The sequence below is a fragment of the Mobula hypostoma genome, chromosome 14, assembly GCF_963921235.1.
Source record: "Mobula hypostoma chromosome 14, sMobHyp1.1, whole genome shotgun sequence".
In the NCBI taxonomy this organism is placed as follows: Eukaryota; Metazoa; Chordata; class Chondrichthyes; order Myliobatiformes; family Myliobatidae; genus Mobula; species Mobula hypostoma.
In genome coordinates, this window is record NC_086110.1 from 34,520,911 (window position 1) to 34,543,419 (window position 22,509).

Below are 22,509 nucleotides of genomic sequence, written 5' to 3' on the forward strand. Positions count from 1 at the left end.
TAATGTCCATGTCATTAATATAAAAGAAAACTAATGACCCTCATTTTGATCATGAAGTAGAAAGATTCACTTTCCTCCAATCAAAAATACAAACCAGCACAACCCACTATTACTCATCCAATTTTCACCCCCAAGTTATCAATATCCCATTTAGCTATTGTAGCACTAACTCGAACAAACCAGTGCTGCTGTTGGTGACTCCATGGGCAGTTAACCTTGTAAGATGTGACCTCTGATTAATCCAATAATAACAATGTTCAAAAAAGTTGAAGACATGTATTCGATCCTTTATTAGCAACTAGCAAAATATACAATCTTGAAGCGAATGAAACTTATGAAACCAAAACTAGCAATACTAAACGTACTTAATCGAAGTTAAGTGGTCTCCAAAAGTTTTGTCACCTGGAGGTACCCAGCTCTAAAACTATCCAGAAAAACAGCATGAATCCATAACTTACTCCCTTCGCTTTTACCACACCCCCACCCATGTGACTAACTACCATAGTAGTAGTAGGCAGCCATTGATCATGTGTCCTCTCCAGGGTGCAAGCCTGGGCAGGAAGATTTGAAGAACCAGCTACACAAAATACTCTGCAGATGCTGGGGTCAAAGCAACATTCACAACATGCTGGAGGAACTCAGCAGGTCGGGCAGCATCCGTGGAAACGATCAGTCAATGTTTCGGGCCGGAACCCTTTGTCAGGACTGAAGAGGGAAGGGGCAGAGGCCCTATAAGGAAGGTGGGGGGAGGGTGGGAAGGAGAAGGCTGGTAGGTTCCAGGTGAAAAACCAGTAAGGGGAAAGATAAAGGGGTGGGGGAGGGGAGGCAGGGAGGTGATAGGCAGGAAAGGTGAAGAAGGAATAGGGGAAAACACAATGGGTAGTAGAAGGAGGCGGAACCATGAGGCAGGTGATAGGCAGCTGGGGGAGGGGGCAGAGTGACATAGGGATAGGCGAAGGGAGGGGGAGGGAATTACCAGAAGCTGGAGAATTCTATGTTCATACCAAGAGGCTGGAGACTACCTAGACGGTATATGAGGTGTTGCTCCTCCAACCTGAGTTTAGCCTCATCGTGGCAGTAGAGGAGGCAATGTATGGACATATCTGAATGGGAATGGGAAATAGAGTTGAAGTGGGTGGCAACCAGGAGGTCCTGTCTGTTAAGGCGGACGGAGCGCAGTTGCTTGACGAAGCAGTCCCCCAATCTGCGTCAGGTTTCACCGATGTAGAGGCGGCCGCACCGGGAGCCCGGGTGCAATAGATGACCCCAACAGACTCACAAGCGAACCGGCTGTCGCTCATGCAGCAGGTTCCCCCTCTCCACATCACTGATGTAGTCCAAGGGAAGGGCAAGTGCCAATACAGCTTGGCACCAGTGTCGTCGCAGAGGTTGCCAGAGTGAAGTTGTAAAAACAGCATCAAACTGCCTTAGGGACCCCAGCTCCGGATTTCTTCGTCGGAGTATACTGCCAAAGCCTTTCTCATAGGTGGGTATGGCCGCAAGGCAGTGGAAGTTTAAAATCAGAGCTTTCCTTCTCCTTGGTGGGCTGCAGTCCAAGGCTGACAAGCCCCACCTGCCCAAAGCAACTGGTCTTGAGGCACCAGTGGTCTGACTTTGCCCCTTCTCGTCAGTAGAAACAGTTCCGCAGGGCCCAGTAGCTAAACCACACGTGAAGGCCAAGAGTTGGACTTGGCACGCCATTTGGAGCACTTTATAGGTAGTGCAAGCTCATCCCCACTACCACTCCTGGCTATGACAACACCATAATAAACATCATAAATGTGCAACTCAGAATGCAAAGCAGATAGAAAACAGATGCATGGCTCCTACAGTTATTATGATTTAACTTTTCTGATAGACCATTATATTTTAACAAGACCTTCTAGAAGTATACCACATTCAACTATATTGTCTACATCAACTGTTACATCATCAAAAGATTCTAACAAATTGGTTAGTATAATTTATCAATAAATCTGCCTGCTTTGCTTTAATCTTCCTCCAGCTGGCTGTCCCAGATAAATGTTTCTGAAAGCTTTTGCACCACAAATGAAACTGACATGCTGCACTGCTGGAATTATCCTTATTCCCTTCCTTAAATAAAGGTTCTGCTTGTCCTAACTTATTAGCATCTGTTCTATCCAGACTCACGTGATAGTGATGTAGACTTAATTTTGATTTTTTAAAGTAATTACTGACATGCTAATATGGAGATTGAACAATATGCTTTTAAAATATTTTATCTAGTTTGTCAATTAAATAGTCCGATAGTGTGCACGGTGTAGTGCAATGAACACTTACCGGGAGAACAAGGCCTCGGAGCGTTATTTCGCCTGTCATGGCTACATCGGAGCGTACTAAGTGGCCACTGAACAGAGAAGCAAGGCAGGTTACTATAGTAACTCCAGCAGATGGTCCATCTTTTGTGACGGCTCCAGCTGGAAAGTGCAGATGTATGTCTGTGTTGTCAAGGAGATCAAAGCTCCCAGCAGCTACATGTAAAGAGAAGAAAATTTGTTACTGTCCAGATTATAGAAACACATTTTTATATATAAATTTGAATACACTTTTCCTAAAAGTCTGCTTCTGCAGATCAAGTAAGAAGTCACAATGAAGTTTTCATAAGCTTTGAGTTCTCTTTTTGGGGTGCCTATGTATTTAGTGAATTAAAAATAGGAATGTTGTGTAGTATCTGCTTGATAATAATTTTAACAATTAAATTGAGCTTCTCAATTCCGATTTGGATATTTCAAATTTGTCAGAAAATTTATTTTGAATAATTAGGTAAGTAATACAGAAGAATTACATTTTTAAAACAGTTCCTAAACATTCTCTCAAACATGAAACCGGGGGAGGAGCACCAAAGGGAGGTGATGGGCACACAAGGAGATCATGTGAGAGGAAAAAGGGAATGGAGAATGGTGAGGGAGGGGGCATTACCGGAAGTCTGAGAAATCACTGTTCACGCCATCAGGTTGGAGGCCACCCAGACAGAATACAAGATGTTGCTCCTCCAACCTGACTGTGGCCTCATGGCCTGATGGTATGAACATTGATTGTGTGTTGCTTAAATAATTGACCAATGTTTCTTCTGGGATGATCAGCATTTATTACTGGATACCAATTTAGATTTTGCTGCTACTTTTTGCATTGTAAATGTTACTGCTTAATTTCAGGTTTGAAGTGATGGAGAACACATGGTAAACACACACACACACACACGCCTTGTCATTGCACTGAGTGTGCGCACTTCAATGTCTTCCCCAGTACGCTCTCACAATGGGTCCTAAGCCAAGTTGATGCACTCGGGTTGGCTTTACGGTGCCTTTCCCGCCATACACGGCGGAATAGTCCATTCTTTAGTAATGGGGATATGTAAATGTGCACTGTATTTAATGTAGATACTTCTGTTTATTTTGCAACATGATTGTAACTACATTGTAGGATGCATCGTATTCTAATTCATGTGTAGTCTTATGTTACCTTTCCTGGTATTTAAAGATGGTTTGTCCTAGTGTAGGGGAAAAAAAAAAGAGCTGTTTGCCCTCGGTAGGAGAGAGAAAAGGGACTACCAGGAAATCACACTGAACAAGAATAAATACGAAGCTATCATTGTGCTTTCTGGTAAATATCTCGGATCGAGTTCTCGGTATTCTGAAGAGGGAGGATGAGCAGCCAAATGTCGTGATCCACGTAGGGACCAATGATGTGGATAGGAAGAAGGAGGAGGTCCTGCAAAGAGAACTTAGGGAGTTAGGTGCAAAGTTGAAGGACAGCACCTCCAAGGTTGCAATCTCAGGTTTGCTACCCACGCTACGTGCTAGTGAGGCTAGAAATAAGAAGATAATGCAGCTAAATACAGGTGCACATTCCTTTATCCGAAATTCTGAAATCCAAAAAGCTCTGAAAACCGGTTTTTTTTCACCAACAGCTGAGGTCACTCAGGTGTGACGTGGCAGCACTAGGCAGAGGCCGCCAGACGTCAGTTGTGGCTCAGCGCTCGTACTGGTTACACCTGCATTTGCTGTTTGCTGATGTTTTGTGTTCACTGTTGACCTTGTGTTTAATTTCACTGTGAAAATGTCAAAAAAAAGAGCTGCAGATACCCCTATGGGTAACAATGAGAAAAACAGAAGGAAGCATCTATCATCAATAACACAGAAAGTGGAGTTATGGCAGAAGCTTGATCGTGGTGTGTCTGCGTGGCGTCTTACTAAGGAAAGTAGTGTCCGAACTACCACTCTATATGATTTAAATAAACAGAAAGACAAGTTACTGAAGTTTTATAGTGACAGTGACGTTCTACATTCATTCCAATAAGTCATTTACCATGTGTTTGATTCGGTTCGTTTGAAGCTGTATACTTTTATGTTTTATTGAATGTTTTTGTTAGAAATAAAATTTTTTCTTGTCATTATTCCCTAAACAATACAGTACAACAACTGCTTACACAGCATTTACATTGTATTAGGTATTATAAGTAATCTAGAGATGATTTAAAGTATACGGGAGGATGTGCGTAGGTTCGGTGCGCCGCTGGGTCCTAAAGTCCACTGCACTGAAACAGGTTAAATAAGGGATTTGAGCATACGTGTTTTTTGGTATTGGGGGGAGGGGGTCTGAAATCTGAAAAAATCTGAATTCGGAAATGCAACTGGCCCCAAGGATTTCGGATAAGGGATTGTGGACCTGTACGTGGCCAAGCAGTTGGTGCAGGAGGGAGGGCTTCATGTTTCTGGACAATTGGGCCTTGTTCCAGAGAAGGTAGGACCTGTTCCGATGGGACTGGTTGCACCTGAACTGGAGGGGGGCTAACATCCTTGCGGGAAAATTTGCTAGTGCTGCTCCAGGGGGGGTTTAAACTAGATTTGCAGGGGGAGTTGAACCAGAGTGTTAGAGCAGATAGTGAGGTGGAAGAGGATAAAGGTCATGAGAGAACTGCAAGTATAGTACGTGGAGTAAAGCCAGATCTAACATATAAATAGGCTTTGAGGAAAGGGAAGCAGAATAATGGGTGTAAAGGTAGTAAGGTAGAAGGGCTAAAGCACATGTATTGCTATACAAGAAACATCAGGAACAAAGGTGATGAACTGAAAGCTCGGATACATACATGGAATTATGATGTAGTGGCCATTACAGAGACTTGGTTGGCACCAGAGCAGGACTGGATTCTCAATATTCCTGGATTTCAGTGCTTTAAAAGGGATGGGGGGGGGGGGAGGAGGGATGGCATTATTGGTCAGGGATACTATTACAGCAAGAATTGAAGGCATTCTTCAATTATGTGAAGAACAAAAGGATGACAGGAGTGAAGATAGGACCGATTAGAGATAAAGATGGGAAGATGTGCCTGGAGGTTGTGGAAGTGAGTGAGGTCCTCAATGAATACTTCTCTTCTGTGTTCACCAATGAGAGGGAACTTGATGATGGTGAGGACAATAAGAGTGAGGTTGATGTTCTGAAACATGTTGATATTAAGTGAGAGGAGGTGTTGGAGTTGTTAAAATACATTAGAACAGATAAGTTCCTGGGTCCTGACGGAATATTCCCTAGGCTGCTCCACGAGGCGAGGGAAGAGATTGCTGAGCCTCTGGCTAGGATCTTCATGTCCTCGTTGTCCATGGGAATGGTACCGGAGGATTGGAGGGAGGCGAATGTTGTCCCTTTATTCAAAGAAGGTAGTAGGGATAGTCCAAGTAATTATAGACCAGTCAGCCTTATGTCTGTGGTGGGAAAGCTGTTGGAAAAGATTCTTAGAGCTAGGATCTATGGGCATTTAGAGAATCATGGTCTGATCAGGGACAGTCAGCATGGCTTTGTGAAGGGCAGATCGTGTCTAACAAGCCTGATAGAGTTCTTTGAGGAGGTGACCAGGCATATAGATAAGGGTAGTGCAGTGGATGTGATCTACCTGGATTCTAGTAAGGCATTTGACAAGGTTCCACACAGTAGGCTTATTCAGAAAGTCAGAAGGCATGGGATCCAGGGAAGTTTCGCCAGGTGGATCCAGAATTGGCTTGCCTGCAGAAAGCAGAGGGTCGTGGTGGAGGGAGTACATTCAGATTGGAGGGTTGTAGCTAGTGGTGTCCCACAAGGATCGGTTCTGGGACCTCTCCTTTTTGTGATTTTTATTAACGACCTGGATGTGGAGGTAGAAGGGTGGGTTGGCAAGTTTGCAGACGACACAAAGGTTGGTGGTGTTGTAGATAGTGTAGAAGATTGTCGAAGATTACAGAGAGACATTGATAGGATGCAGAAGTGGGCTGAGAAGTGGTAGATGGAGTTCAACCCGGAGAAGTGTGAGGTGATACACTTTGGAAGGACAAACTCCAAGGCAGAGTACAAAGTAAACAGTAGGATACTTGGAAGTGTGGAGGAGCAGAGGGATCTGGGGGTACATGTCCACAGATCCCTCAAAGTTGCCTCACAGGTGGATAGGGTAGTTAAGAAAGCTTATGCAGTGTTAGCTTTCATAAGTCGAGGGATAGAGTTTAAGAGTCACGATGTAATGATGCAGCTCTATAAAACTCTGGTTAGGCCGCACTTGGAGTACTGTGTCCAGTTCTGATCACCTCACTATAGGAAGGATGTGGAAGCATTGGAAAGGGTACAGAGGAGATTTACCAGGATGCTGCCTGGTTTAGAAAGTATGCATTATGATCAGAGATTAAGGGAGCTAGGGCTTTACTCTTTGGAGAGGAGGAGGATGAGAGGAGACATGATAGAGGTATACAAGATATTAAGAGGAATAGATAGAGTGGACAGCCAGCGCTTCCTCCCCAGGGCACCACTGCTGAATACAAGAGGACATGGCTTTAAGGTAAGGGGTGGGAAGTTCAAGGGGGATATTAGAGGAAGGTTTTTTACTCAGAGAGTGGTTGGTGCGTGGAATGCACTGCCTGAGTCACTGCTGGGGGCAGATACACTAGTGAAATTTAAGAGACTACTAGGCAGGTATATGGAGGAATTTAAGGTGGGGGGTTATATGGGAGGCAGGGTTTAAGGGTCGGCACAACATCGTGGGCCGAAGGGCCTGTACTGTGCTGTACTGTACTGTTCTATGTTCCAAATATTGACATTTTTCACTATTTTTGTAAGTTTGATTTTTGATGTACCTACTAAACACCCTTGCACTAAAGTGCTAAGCGACTCCAACCATTTTTCCTTTAGTCTTAACCTACGTATCTAACATTGTCAATAAGTGGTGGCTGAAACTTAAATTTTCTATACGTACCGTTTGTTAAGTGATATTTCTTAGCATTACTGCGCAACCAACTTATTGCGAGATGGGCTGATTCCTTCATAACATCTCCTAACTGCCCTGTTAAAGTGAGCTGACCCTCTCCTTCCATTCGACTCGCTTCCACAAACATAATCTCACCACCCAATGGGGTCCAAGCCAAGCCTATGGCCACCCCAGGCTGACTAAGACGCTGGGATACCTGCATTGTAAAAGAAAAATAATTAAATTATTTAAATTGATCGTCAAGAAACAAATGCTTAAAGTTTATGAGTAGTCTCCTAAAAGTTCAAAGCATTGCCTTTTCCAGAGTTATGCACAATACAAGATGGAATTCCCAGATCTAACATGCTATCTATATTTTAAGATATGGTAGGTACATAGTATTTGGACAAGAAGAAGAAAAAGTCAGCTGATAAAATAACTTGGTAATTCCTGGTCTCAGATAGAAATGTTGGTCATCATTGACAGAAGAACTAATGTGGCCATGGCATCTATAGGGATCAAATTTCCTTTCCACATAAGGGTAGTCTGAGTGAACTAGCAGCACAAACAGTATGTTGATACTTAAAGCCAATTCAAATCAACTAAAATGATTTGGGAGATACATATGAAGTATTCCAAGCTATATTTTTTAAAAAAGCATCAGAAAGTGTTCCACTTGTGAAAAATCAAATCAGAAATGAAGATAAAAATCTGCGAATGCATCAGGTCAAGCAGTATCCATAGAGGAAAATTTAATACACCCAGCTCTCTTTTCCTCCGAACCGATGAAGGTGCCTGACCCAAAACGATGTTTCTCTTCCCACAGATATTGCCTAGCCTGCTGAGTTTTTCCAGCATTTTCTGCTTTTGTTAAAGGACATGTCACCAGAACTAGAAAACCTGAAGATTAAGTGTTACAAAAAGGGGAAGAAAGATCCAAAAAGGGAAAACCCGTGACATATCGAAAGGCAGGAGACAGTTAATGATAATAATGTTGCGACATAAAGTTAAAGAAGAAAAATAAACTACAAATGATTTTAAAGAGATAAATAGGAGGAAAAGCAGTGCAGTTTTCTGTAAATGTTGGACTGACCATAGAATCAGGAAGCTCAAGTCCAGTGCTATTTCCTTAAGTCTTATTCTATTTAAATTTACCATGGCTTTCTTGCTGTTCTGTGCACCTTACTGAACATATTCTGAATGAAATAGCTACACTGATGTGTTAAGGGTCACTAAGTAAACAAAAGTCAAGATTACCAGAAATGTATTGAACCGAAGGGAATAAGTTGGAATCATCCTTGAATTTCTGGATGCAAGACAAAATTATTTTGAAGCTTTACCTATTTTTATTCTAGTGGCCAAGTATTAACTAATGAGTAATCAGCCAAATACATAAATACTGTCTTAGCAAAATGGATTATTTAACTAAATGTTAATTTAACCTCCAACTAAAGTTAAGACGAAATTTCAACATCTTTAGCAAACATTTAAGCCCAGAACAATTATTTGTTACTTCAATGAATTATCTTACTCAAATCCTTGATTCTTATTACAAGTAAGATTATTCCTTAAAGTAACAAACCTTTGTCTATTTTTAGTGTTACATAATATCAGGATGTAAGGAAAAAGCAATCTATTGCTTCAGTGCTTAAGTATCTTTATTCAGGTTTTTATGCTTTCCCAAATATTTGTTACCAATTAGACAAATACTCAATGTATCGGAAATGACCAAACATTTGGTTAAATGAATGATTTATTTTGCTTAACCTAGATTGTTAAAAAAATGCAAAACTTTGGTTCATGTCCAAATACTGAAGCATGGCTCTAGAGGCACAACACTGTGGGCCAAAGGGCCTGTAACGTGCTGTAAATTTCTATGTTCTATGTTCTATTAATAGCTCTTCCCTTTGATTTAACACATCATTTCTATGAATGTTATCTGGTGGTTAAACCAATTTGAATTATAGAATGCTGCATATTGTAAATAATAACACTATACAGCACAGCAGCTGGTGGAAGCAATGCTATAATTAGGAGCAAGGTAGTAATGTTTACTGGATGTTTGATTATAATTTGAAAGAGTAGCCGGCCTTCACTTTGCACCAATTTAAAGTAAAATTCCACTACTTTCATGTGGCACTGAAATCAACTGCTGAGATTCTTGTGTGAGCATTTTAAGCATTGTTACTTCCCAAATGACCTACTAGTTGAGGAAGCCATGACATTCCAATTCATACCTCTTTTAGGAACACTCGTCCAAATGTTAATTACAACACCCACACAATGAAAACACCTGCCTAGGAGAGGAGTTTTCAATGAAATTACCCCTGTCTGGATCAATAAAGAAATTGATTTAAAAAAAAGATCAGTAAAAAAAACTATATTGAAAAATATCATTCCTCAGCAATTTATAATTCTGCGAAAGTCTGACTTTTGTGCCAACTTAATCTTATTAACAAGAATCTTCTGAACAGATAACTTATGCCTCAAAATCTGAACTTGACAGAAGCAGAAGAGCATCATAGGAAGAAAAACAGATCATCTATTTTCATTCCTTGTCAATTTCTCAGCCATTTTAACCTTAACCTTGAGTGTCTACTTTCACCTTAATGCTTCACAAAAAAATTGTCTATTTAAAATCAAAGCACATGTTCAAGCTGCATAGCTTTAAACTGTGATATTATATTTGCAATTAATTAGCATCAAGCTGAAACTACTGTAAAACAAACCTATTACCATTTTGAATATTCTGGTAACTGCAACGGAAATATTCTAACATGGCAAAGTAGTAAAACTATAAACCCAATCCTACCTCCATTTCATAAATGGGAGGTCCCAGAATGTCTTTCAATGCATGCCTATCTATCATAATTGGCATTTCAGGTGGCAATGCAAGATCTGTTACATCAGCAATAGATTCATCTTTGGTCTCCTCGGGGACACATTCTTTGTCTTTAACACAGGAAAAATTAAGTTAGCTTATTTATAAAGGCTTCATTTTACTATGCATTTTTGACTAATGAAAATGGATATATTGTATACAAAATAGAAGAATAAATCATGAACTTAGGGAGGATTAAAGAGTTAAGAATAAACTCAGGAACATCTGAACATCTCAAACAGCAACACTGCAAAGGAAGTTCAGTAAAATGGACATTGCCATGGAGAAGGAATGCACTTCCAATATTGACCTACCTCTTAAATATACATGGTACAATATATAAACAATTATGCTGCTCATACTCTTTAAACTTATATTTTCTATGACCTAGTTATAATAGTTCTTGGCAAAATGTTATTAATGGTAAACATCTTACAAACCTCTACATGAAAATGCAGGATCTTTCCCAGTCACTTTCAGAATATATGGGATTCGGTTCAATAAAAAGTATACATCTGTACCTGTTGAGCATAACTAGTTAAATATGACATATATAAGCTATCAAGCTACATCATAACTATAGAAAAACCCAAAAGAAACAATTTTAAGTCTATCCAATGTATGCAGACACCATATGAATTACGAAAGATTGTCTTTAAACAGCATTTATTCCCTTTGTCAAAGTCGTACTTCCATCTTTGTTAGGAAACTTAATTCTGTGTCTGAGTTAAAGCAATTTAAATGTTTTGAATGAAGAGGAAATTCAGTGCAATACCAAAGCTGTGTTGCAATGTCAGAAATGCTATGCTATGAATTACATGGTGTCTACAACTTCAGGTGGCTGTTAAAGCCCTACATCATTATTTAAAGCCTATGGAGTTGTCCCTCAATTTTAGTCAATACTTTTCTTTCAGCTGAACTCCAAAAACAAATTTGGGCATTATTTCATTGTTCGTGACTTTTGTTACTGGGTTTGCATTTTGATGGATTTGACAAGTCCAAAATAAGAACAAATTCAAATTAAATCTGGTTTCCTTTTTTTTTACTGTTCACAAAGCTGGTTGTCTGAAACTGTAAGATTTCTTTCAGGCCATCTTACATTGCCCTTGAAGTAACTGGCTTGCTGTCAACTACGCATGCATTGTTATCAGGGTGGAGCCTGAAATCTGATTGCAGATTTTCCTTCCCTAAGGCTAAGAGTAAATCACATGGGTTTTCAAACAGTGATTCATTGTTTCATAGTTAACATTACCAATACCAGATTTATTTATTTAACCAACTTTAAACTCCCTTTATGGGATTAAAAAATCATATCTATTATATTTATTCAGGTGAATAGATCACCTCATACAATCTTTCCCAGGCAAGAAAATTTCCTTCAAATCTTTGCTGAATTTAGTAATGCTGCACTCTCTCATAATTATTACCCCCAGTTTAGAACTCCACCACAAGCAGAAACACCTTCCTTTTATTTACCCAAATGAACACCCATAGTTTTCCAAGGAGCTTTAACACTGTACAGCCTTGGTATTTATTCCCCTCCAGAATTCCTGGAGGTTATTCAGTTTGTCCTGATTCATAACTCCTCAACTTTGGAATTACTACATTTATTTTCTATCTGTCATGTAATTTGGACTCCAAAACTTTGCATTCAGCTCCAAGACTAATCAAGATTCCATGAATACCTAGATCTCTCTGCATATGTGTCACTTTCAAAAGAAAACGTGCAAATAAATTATAAATGAGCCAATTGCTGTTTGTTGTCAATAGCTTTTTGAAGCTTTCCATGCAGCACATGATTAGATTAATGCTGGCTCCTGTCAGACTCCAACATATATTAAAAAAGTACCTGAGAAAGAGCACAATTGTAATTTTCAATGATCTCACTAAAGCAACTGAATGATAAAATTAGATTCATAATTCTTGTTACAACATGGATGGAGAGTTGCTAATCAGTTACATTTTGTGGTCCTTATTATTTTGAACAATGCCTAATATAGAGTTAGACAGCACAGAAAAATGGCCCTTTAGCCCACACAAGCCATCAAGCACCCATCTTTACTAATCCCATTTACCACACATCACATGTAGCCTTAGAAGCGCACTTGAATATGAACACCATTTCTGGATTTCTATGTTTTTTATGAAATGAAAACTGGGAGGATTGGGCTGAGAGCTGTGAGAACATGCGGGTGGGGAAATTAAACTGGGTCAGGTAAAGCAACTAGTTGGGCGCAATTAGGACCAGTATAAATTTCAAAATAATAACCAGCTATAAAAACTAAGAAATAGAAGCAAGAATGGACTATTCAACTTGTTCTTGCCTTTAATTGGTGACTTTTCACTTTTGGACCACTTTCCTGTCCCCTCTATGGATGTGAACTCCAAGATTCCTCTGTTGCTCCACACTATGCCAAGTTGAACTTCATCTGCCACTTTTTAGCACAGCTCTGCACCCATCAATGTCCTGTTTTAACTATGGCAATACACCACTGGTCACCAACCTCCAGGCAGAATACACTCCATCTACAACCATCCTCTGCCTTCTATGAGCAAGCCAATTCTGAATGCACACAGCAAAGATTCTTGGATCCCACGCCTCCCAACCTTCTGACTGAGACTTTTCAAACACCTTACTAAAATCCATATACACCACATCCACTGCTCTACTTTCATCCATCAATACATTTTTTCACATCTTCATAGAATCCAATTGGGCTCTTTGAAGCATGACCTGCCCCTCACAAAGCCTTGCTAACTCTCCCCAGTCAGACTATGTTTTTCCAAATGCTCATAAATCACACGTTGCCTGGATTGGGGAGCATGCCTTATGAGAATAGGTTGAGTGAACTTCTTCTTAGAGCGGCGGAGGATGAGGTGACCTGATAGAGGTGTATAAGATGATGGAGAGGCATTGATCATGTGGATAGTCAGAGGTTTTTTCCCAGGGCTGAAATGGCTAACACGAGAGGGCACAGTTTTAAGGTTCCTGGAAGTAGGTACAGAGGAGATGTCAAGGGCAAGTTTTTTTTAAAACGCAGAGTGGCGACAGTGGTGGAGGCGGATATGATAGGGTCGTTTAAGAGACTTTTGGATAGGTACATGGAGCTTAGAAAAATAGAGGGCTATGGGTAACCCAAGGTAATTTTTAAAGTACATGTTTGGCACAGCATTGTAAGCTGAAGGGCCTGCATTATGCTGTAGATTTTCTATCTCTTCTCCAATATTTTGCCTACATTGAAGTAAGCGTCATTGGTCTATAATTCCTAGGCTTAACCTTATTTTCTCACATCAATAAATGCTCAGTATACAAAATATACACAAGAAATTTAACACAATTTAAGTAGAACACACAAGCAACAAACAGCTACTGTTTGGATGAAATTGAATAATATAATACACTGATAACAGTGTCCAACAATACTCAGTTGTATGTATGTACAATGGATTCCGGTTAATTGGGAACAATATATTTTGAGCGGCTTCCCCAATTAGCTAAAGTTTCACGGAAATAGTTAAAAAGATATAAAAAAAAACAAACTACTGTTTAACTGAGTAACAAATTATTTAAATATATTTAGATAACTTTTAATACCTGTTGATGCAATGACAATATTAGCACATTATTTATCTATAGTATAAGGATTAGACCTGATTATTAAAAAAATCAAATATTACTATTTTTTTCTAGCTATACAAATACTGCCACAAGTACAAATTTGAACATTAAAATCCAGGTTAATGTAATATATTTATTAGAGACTGCATATCAAAACCATTGAACTATATTTTTTCACAGGTTACATTTATTCATGTAAGATGGATTATGATTGTGTATACTGTGGCCCTTTCTAGTGGACGCAAGGGATGGAATAAATGGTACAAATCAGTATTACGAAAATCTGTCACTAAAATGAATCAGGCTAATAACATCAAAATATTAAAAGAATATTAATTATAACCCATTCACTCCTCTACATTATCAGATTTTTACTGGAAGGTAAGTTACATTTACAGAAACAAATTCTGTGTTCAAATTTCCCAAATATATACATAGTATCACATTAGTTTTCATGATATTTCACCTAATATTCGGTTCAATTAATGAGAAAGGTTCATTAGGAAGTCAAAGCTTTGATGCCTGGCTTTAGACAAAGACGTAAACAAATAAATTCCTACATTATTTCCACTTAAACAAAACTTGAAATACACTTAACCTATTAAAATTTATGTGAGATATGAATTCTGAACTAATTTCTGGAAATTCAGCTTCATTAATGTTGAAAATATTTTCAAAATTAATTGCAGAACATCTGAAGTATATGAAAACACTAATGATTTTATAGCTGATAATTCATCACCCACCAAATGGATTCTGAATAGGTGTAATGAAACAATAATGAAATAAAGTAACTACCCAAGCTACTCACTTTTCTATCTTGCTTATAACATTTAATAAGTGGTCCAACAGCATGTGTGTGTGTATTTGTGTGTGTATATATGTGTATATTAATAATCCACCATCTGTCGAGTTGGAAATCCTGGTGGTTTGACACATCACACTGGCATCCCTATTCCTGTATTCCCTTTCCACTCACTCTGACCTGAATTCCTCCACTCCCACTTATCTGCTGTAACAGAAAACAATCATGTGTAGCACATGAAAGAGGGAATTAATAGAGTTGAAGTATTAATAGTTATAACATCAAACAGTCTGATAAACCTGTCAATCTGGCACCAAAGTACAAAGTATGCCAGATTAGTTAACACTGTAGTTAATGCTACAAGCACATGCTGTCATGATTACATGTCATCAATACATTTGGTAATTATACTAATAGACTTATTTATCAGGAAAGATCAAACAGGCTGACAGAAGACAGAAGAATGACTGAAGAAATCAAAGATCTTGTAATATTCCATGGAGCAAGAAAAAGGGCAGGAATAGTTCATGCTTTGATCCTACTCTGCCATAAGCTCATGCCTGACCTTTTACCTTAGTTCCATCTTCCTGCAGTTTCCCCATGTTTGTTTATTCTTTTAATATCCAGCAACCTATCAATCTCGGTTTTGAATAAGCTCAATCACCGAACTTCAAGACATTCACCATCATGAGTGAATACACTTTCACTCATTTTATTTCTGAATCTAGCCCTTGTACTGAAATTTAAACCCTGAGTTGCAGGCTCCTCAGTGAGAGAAAACATTCTTCCTCTATCTACCTCTTTATGAGCAGACATACATATGTTATTTCCACCTTCTAAAGCCTACAGATATAAAACTGTCATTAATGAATTCAATACATTTTTACCCCAGAGAATGGTCACACCGTGGAACTTGCAATCATGTGCAGTTGGACAAACAACACGGAAGCACCATGACAAAGCACGTCAAACGTGAAGTGTGGGCGCCATGGTAGCGTAGCAATTCGCGTGACGCTATTAAAGCTCAGGGCATTTAAGAGATTAGAAGCAAAAGAATCATAGCAAACAGAAAAAAATGTCCTTGTACACTTATTGTATATTATTATATTCTCTTAAGTTTTATTTTTGAACAATCGGATTAGTATTAATTTTCAGCTGTTTTACATACCAAATTAATCCTTAATTTTTAAGCTCACAATCAAGGATGTACAATTGAAAGACTCTTCCCAAATAAGGCATTGATTACATTATTGTGTTATAGCCATTCACCTTCCACCTTTCTGGTGTCTAACACTAGCTTCCCACTCCCTCCATCTTTCTTAAGAATCCCTATAACCTGACATTAACTGTTTGTCCTTTCATAGATGCTGCCTTACCTGCTAAGCGTTTGCAGTATTTTCTGTATTTATTTACCCAGTATGTTATTGCTTCTAAACCTGTCCAATTCTTTCACACCATGAATTAGAGAGAATATTAAATCAGTCCTGCATTGATTGGAGACCTCATAGCAGCACTGATCAAATAGTGAACATTAACAGTGAATTGGTTAAGCATCCTCACAGTATTAGATAACTGTAACAAATGAATTATATTCTTCAAAATCTCTGGAAAAACATGAAGGATTGAAATAGAAACAAATGCAAGTGCTGAAATTGAAAGAGCTTCGGATTAAGACTTATTACCTAGTAATACTTGAACTATTTGTCCTTGATGCTAATGAATAGAGCTGAAATACTGCACAGTAATAGAGTGAACTGAACCAAGTGATATATCAGATACAATTGCCATTAGGAGTTAAAAACTTGTAGAAAGAAAGATTCTTCAGCCTTATAAGTGAGTGGAACACCGCTGCATAATTGAAGTTAAACAACAAATATGAACGTTCCAATATTCAGTTCCCAGGATTCTAAACTCTGTCTGGAAGTAGTGCTCACAAAGGACATTTTCCTCAACATATTCAAGTACCTGTGCCTCTAAATTTATATACAAGGTCACAACCAAGTATCAGCAAGAAATGCCAGTCTCTGAAGCAATACTGCCTACCACATATATTTTTATACAGCTTCTGATTTCTCTTACTTTTCGAACAGCACTGCCAGCTAGCAACAATTACAGAAGTTAGAGAGCTACAAAATCAGCAGCCTAAACTTTTGAAAAAAAATCTTACAAAAATAGCCTGATCAAGAGAGTATACAATATCTTGCAACTCTGATCTAAAAATAAACACCAACAGCTATTTTCCTTTGGGAAAATGCTGGCTATCAGGCAAGTACATGCTGTCACCACGGACATTTTTACTATAGCAAACCCACAGAACTAATTTCTACTGTAAAATACACGAACTTAAAGGACCAAACAGTCTTTCCATGTGAGGCAACACTTGACTTGCAAATCTGTTGGGATTGTCTATTCATCCAGAGCTCTCAATGCGGCCTCTGATGAGAAATGCCATGAATTGTGGGACTGCTTTGTTGAGCAGCTCTGCTCCAACTGCAAAAAGCAGAATTTTCCAAAGCCAACCATTTTAACTCTTATTCCCATTCCAACATGTCAGCCCACAGCCTCCTTTTCTGCCACTATCAGGGTGGAGGAGCAACACCTCATGTGTCGTCTAGGTAGCCTCCAACCTGATGTCATGAACCTTGATTTCTCCTTGCAGTATTTTTTTCTTTTCTCCTCCCCCTTCCCTCATCTTCTATTCTCCATTCTGGCCCTCTTACCGCTTCTCCTCAGCTACCTATTACCTCTCCTCATTCCCCTCCGCCCATGGTCCACTCTCCTCTTTCAGATTTCCTCTTCTCCATCCCTCTACTTTTCCCACGCACCTGGCTTCACTCATCACCTTTGCTCTCACCCACCCTCCACCCCCACACTTTTTTTCTGGGATCTTTCCTCTTCTTTTCCAGTCCCAATGAAGGGTCTCGGTCTGAAACGTCGACTGTTTATTCATTTCCATAGATGCTTCCTGGCCTGCTGAGTTCCTCCGGCATTTTCTGTGTGCTACTCTGGATTTCCAGCATCTGCAGAATCTCTTGTGTATATGAACTTAAATATATAAGTTTTCTCCAGCCATTTTCCATGGAAATCCACGAGTTAATTGGAACTTCACAAGCCGCACAGAATAATAAGGGACACAAGAAATTCTGCAGATTCTGGAAATTTTCATCACACACACCGGCCTGCTGAAAAAACTCAGCAGGCCACCCAGCACCTATGGAGGGAAACAAACATCAATTAAATCATTGCTAAGGTTCTTACGGCTCAAAGAAAACAATCACAGCCTAACCATCCATTGCTTACAAACAAAATTCTCCAGTGATGGCAACACTCTTTATAACTGTCCTCTGTGTAATATCTTTCTGGTGAGCAAATCTATATATGATGCTCCAGCAGAGGCCTGATTAAAGTGAAGATTCTAACATGGCTCTCTGATCTCATAAAGGCAAGTATCCTAGATGACTCCCTAATCAGCTCTTCTCTCCATCTTTCTAATGTCAAGGATCATTCAAAGGTCCCTCTGATCCTTTATAGTTATTAGTAGCCTACAAATGATCTACTTGCTGATATTGGACTGGCTACAATCTTTTTAAATAACAGAGCAAATATGGAGAGCCATATGAGCTACCTTTATTTCTTAAGTTGTTATGACTTACATAGACACATCTTCCAAGCTACATACCATAAAGCACCCATCTCTGGAAGAATCTGGGAAGTTAACTTCACCAAAAATGCAAAAACGGTATTCTCTGTGGACAATCTATTACATGAAAAAATTCAAAACAAAAAACTGCTGTAAAAAAACGATTCAACAGGTCATTAATTGTGGAAAGATACACAGAATTAACATTTAAGGTTGAAGATTCTTTTCAGATATTCAGTTCTGTTGAAAAGGTCAACATTCAACATCAACTGTTTCTTTGAACAAGTTCTGACCTGCTGAGGGGTTTCAACATGTTCTGTTTTTTTTTTAATTTTTAACCTGAAGGGCATATTTAATTTCTGGAAATGCACTTTGTTAATTCTTACTTTATTCTTTTTATAGCCTTGCATGACAGGAGAATCAGTAAATATTGCTGAAGGCCAGTTACTTCGATTTATAAGTTGGGTAATAAAAATTAGTTATCATCTGATATACACAAAGAATTAATGTGGCAGCTAAAGTATTCGAAGTTCAAAGTACATTTATTTATTACCGAAGTATGAATACGCTATACAACCTTGGGATATGTTGCCTAACACACAGCCACAAAGTGAAAAAACACATAGGGGTTTTAAAAAAGAACATCAACCACCTAATGTGCAGACAGAAAAAAAAACAAATCATGCAAATAGCAAACACAAGCAAATAGCGATCTGAACTGAAGTCCACAAAGAAAGACCCTTAGTTCAGTGCAGAGCCAAGTAGACTTCACGGAGCAGCAAGCTGAACCCTTGCCTCAGGCCCGACACCCTGACTTTTAACTCTGGCCCGGAACCTAAATCGTCGCCCAAACATCTGGTACAATTGCTTTGATATGCTCTAGGCATATTACTCTTAAAGTGCAAATCCTTTACACAGACTTGCTATAATTTATGTTAAATTGTTACAAAATGTAGTCGTTATCTCAACTTTCTTCAAAATTCGCTGCATTTTCAAAATCCCACATAAAATGCTAAACAGCTCTGAAAACTTCTCACCAGAAGTGTGCAACCAGAAATTTGGGCTAACAACCTGCAACTATTTCATACATAGACTAACTAAATCGGAAGTGAAGTCAAAAACCTAGCAATGATCTCTCATGGAGCTTTCATTTATGTGCAAATTAGCTAGGGAAAGCTGATTTTTACAATAGAAGTGAACCACATTTCTCAGGAAAATCCAGGCCAATACTGTAAGACTCCAATAATCGGCACACTCACAACTTTGGTGAACTGGCAATTTCATATTAATGTCCCAAAATTCTTACTAGTTTTTCTTTAAGTATTTCAGAGCAGTAGGTTTTTGTTTAAGTTTACTACCAGACAAGTTAAAAGGGAGTGCATCGAACATAATCCACTGAATCAGACACCCGGATTGGGATTTCCAAACAATCAGATAGCTGAACATCAGTTTCAATGTACTGCCAAAACAAGCATAAACATTCAACTCCAATACTTTAGTGTCACCAATATCATACTTCGATTCTGAACATAATATTTGATTAAAATATTGAGTAGCAACAAGACAGGAGTATTGATTTTGAAGTCCAAGCAGAGATGAGTTGAAATCTGGGTGTCTAAGTGAACAATTACTGACCAAATTTGCGCAAGAGCAGTCAATCATTTCCAAAGATCTCTCATTGCAGAAGGAACCCATTATCTCAACAATCACTAGTGTTATGGGAAGTAAAATTTTCAAGTCATCATTAATGTACATCCACTATTCAAATCTTGGTCACAATCATTTAAGATTTATATCTATTAAAGTATTGTTAACAATTATACAGAATCAACACTAATAATTCTAAAGATGACCTTAAAGAAAGCTTCTACAACAATCCAACAATTTTTTCTGCCTGGATTTTCTCTTTCCCAACATTAATTTCATTAAGTAGTTGACCATGACCTTTGGCACCCAGAAACATGCCGTTATCGACTGGACAACCAATCATAAGACACCAATCTACAAAGTAAATAGCACTATTTTTTATGATCTTAAACATTTACAGAAAGGAAAACACATTGAGCACGTGAAATTAGGTTAAAAACTGCAAAATCATAAATGTATAAAAAGTAACTTGAAATCATTTTTGAAATTTGGGATTAAGACCAATCTCGATTTTCTTTATATAAAAAAAATACAAAAACAATTCAGAACATGTTGCAGTTACCATCAATTAAGTGACTTGATGAAGATTTCCATCTATCAGAAATTCAAAAGCATTCACCATGAAGCAGAAAATCACTAGATTACCACGCTTAACTGCACCCATCTGGAAATTAGAAGTTGCTTTCCTCAGCATATTGATGATAAGTGCTTATCACAACCACAAAAATGTAGAACTATATTTTGAGATCTCAAACCTTATGCACAAAAGAACAATGCTTAATTCATATCATTCATCCTTCTCTTAAGAAAATGAAAAACTAACTGAAGCCAATAACTCTCCCTTCAATTTCTCCGATATTAGGTATAGTGGATTCCAGTTAATTGGGATACATCAAGACCAATACATTTTGGCCCAATTAGCTGAAATTTCATGGAAATAATTAAAAAGGTATAAAAAAAGACAAACTACTATTTCACTGTAACAAGTTAAATATTTAAATGAAATACAGAACAAATTAGAACACTCCCAATGCTACTAAAATACACCAAAAAGGTGCATTAGTTCCTAACAGTAATCAATGAAGGAATTCATCCAGAATACACTACATGTTCACTTGGTTGACTGTAAATGAACAAAATCGGTACAGACAATGGCCTGCCTTCACTGCCTTTCTACAAGATGTAGTGTCTAACCTAATTACATTTCCTGGCAAGAAATGATCAAAAATTACTTCTTTTTGAATCGGCAACTTTCAGCCCAAATGGATAACACAAGCACATGCAACTGACAATATTTAAAAACTCTATGCATGATGTAGTTTCTAACGGCCACACAACTGCAAGTGACTGGGGCTAATTAGATACTGTTCGGCAACAGTCTCCTGTCCCAGTTAAGCAGAATATTGTCCCAAATAAACAAAGGGAATCGAGGCTATTTTCTTGACTAGATTTTTTCTAGAAGTGTTGTCCCAAGTACATGATTGCCCCAATTAACTGATGACCCAAATAACCAGAATCCACTGTATTGAATATTCAAAGTTGGGATGTGCTAACAATGTGTATATATAATTCTGTACATTTACCTGACTACATTCAAAATGTTAAAGTTGGTGATTATAACAATTGAAACTGTTATTAATCATTTATTGTTACCTTTGTGTTGAAGTAGTAGAAAACATCATGTCAGAAGAGAAAATTTCTCTTGGACTCTCTCTCTCTGCCCTGAAGGTTCACTATGCGAATAAAGGCAACAATACTCTAAACGTGGCCTGACTAATGCCTTACAAAGCCTCGGTCCTGTTGTTTGCATTACTTTACATCATTGCTTTTATATTCTAGTGCTCTCAAAATGAATGCTAACATTGCATTTACCTTCCTTACCAACAAATCAAACTGCAGGTTAATCTTTTGGGAAACTACAGAAAGCAGTCTATACCTTTATTCCTTCTATGGTATACTTCCCTACACTGTATTCCGTCTGCCATCCCTTTGTCCCTTCTCCTCAACCACCCTCCTGCAGATTCCGATTCCTCACCACTACCTGCCCTTCCATCTACCTTTGTATCGTCCGCAAACTTGGCCACAAAGTTGTCAATCCCATCATCCAAGTTGTTGACATAACACATGAAAGGAAGTTGTCCCAACACCACCGCGCGCACCCCCCCCCCCGAAAGCCACTAGTCACTGGCAGCCAACTAGAAAAGAACCCTTTATTCCCACTCTTTGTCTCCTGTCAATGAGCTAATTTTCTATTCATGTTAGTATCCTTACCGTAATACCACCAGCTCTCATCTTACTTAGCAGCCTTGTCAAAGGCCTTCTGAAAGTCGAAGTAAACAACATCCACTGACTTTCCTTGTCTATCCTGCCTACTATCTCCTCAAAGAATTCCACTAGATTTGTCAGGCAAGATTTCCCCTTAAGGAAACCATGTTATATTTGGCCTATTTTATTATGTGCCTCCAAACACCCCGAAATCTCATCCTTAATAATGAACTCCAACATCTTACCAACCACTGAAGTCAGATTAACTCTATTCTAAAGAGTGGAGTGGCATTTGCAATTTTCCAGTCCACTGGAACCATAAGATCGCGTCTGTTGCCTCCACCATATCCTCAGCTACCCCTTTCAAAACCCTGGGTGTAAGTTCATTTGGTTCAGCTCACTTATTTACCTTCAGACCTTTCAGCTT

General features: G+C 38.7%; 1 protein-coding gene across 1 annotated transcript in view; it reads right to left on the reverse strand.

Moving 5' to 3' along the window:
- lonp2 (lon peptidase 2, peroxisomal) overlaps positions 1-22,509 on the reverse strand; it is a 70,359-nt gene that overhangs the window by 10,076 nt on the left and 37,774 nt on the right. The window contains exons 12-14 of the mRNA XM_063066924.1: positions 10,038-10,177; positions 7,235-7,442; positions 2,302-2,492 (exon numbers count right to left, since the gene is read on the reverse strand). Coding sequence (XP_062922994.1) covers positions 2,302-2,492; positions 7,235-7,442; positions 10,038-10,177 — 539 coding nt within the window. The remainder of the gene's footprint in view (positions 1-2,301; positions 2,493-7,234; positions 7,443-10,037; positions 10,178-22,509) is intronic.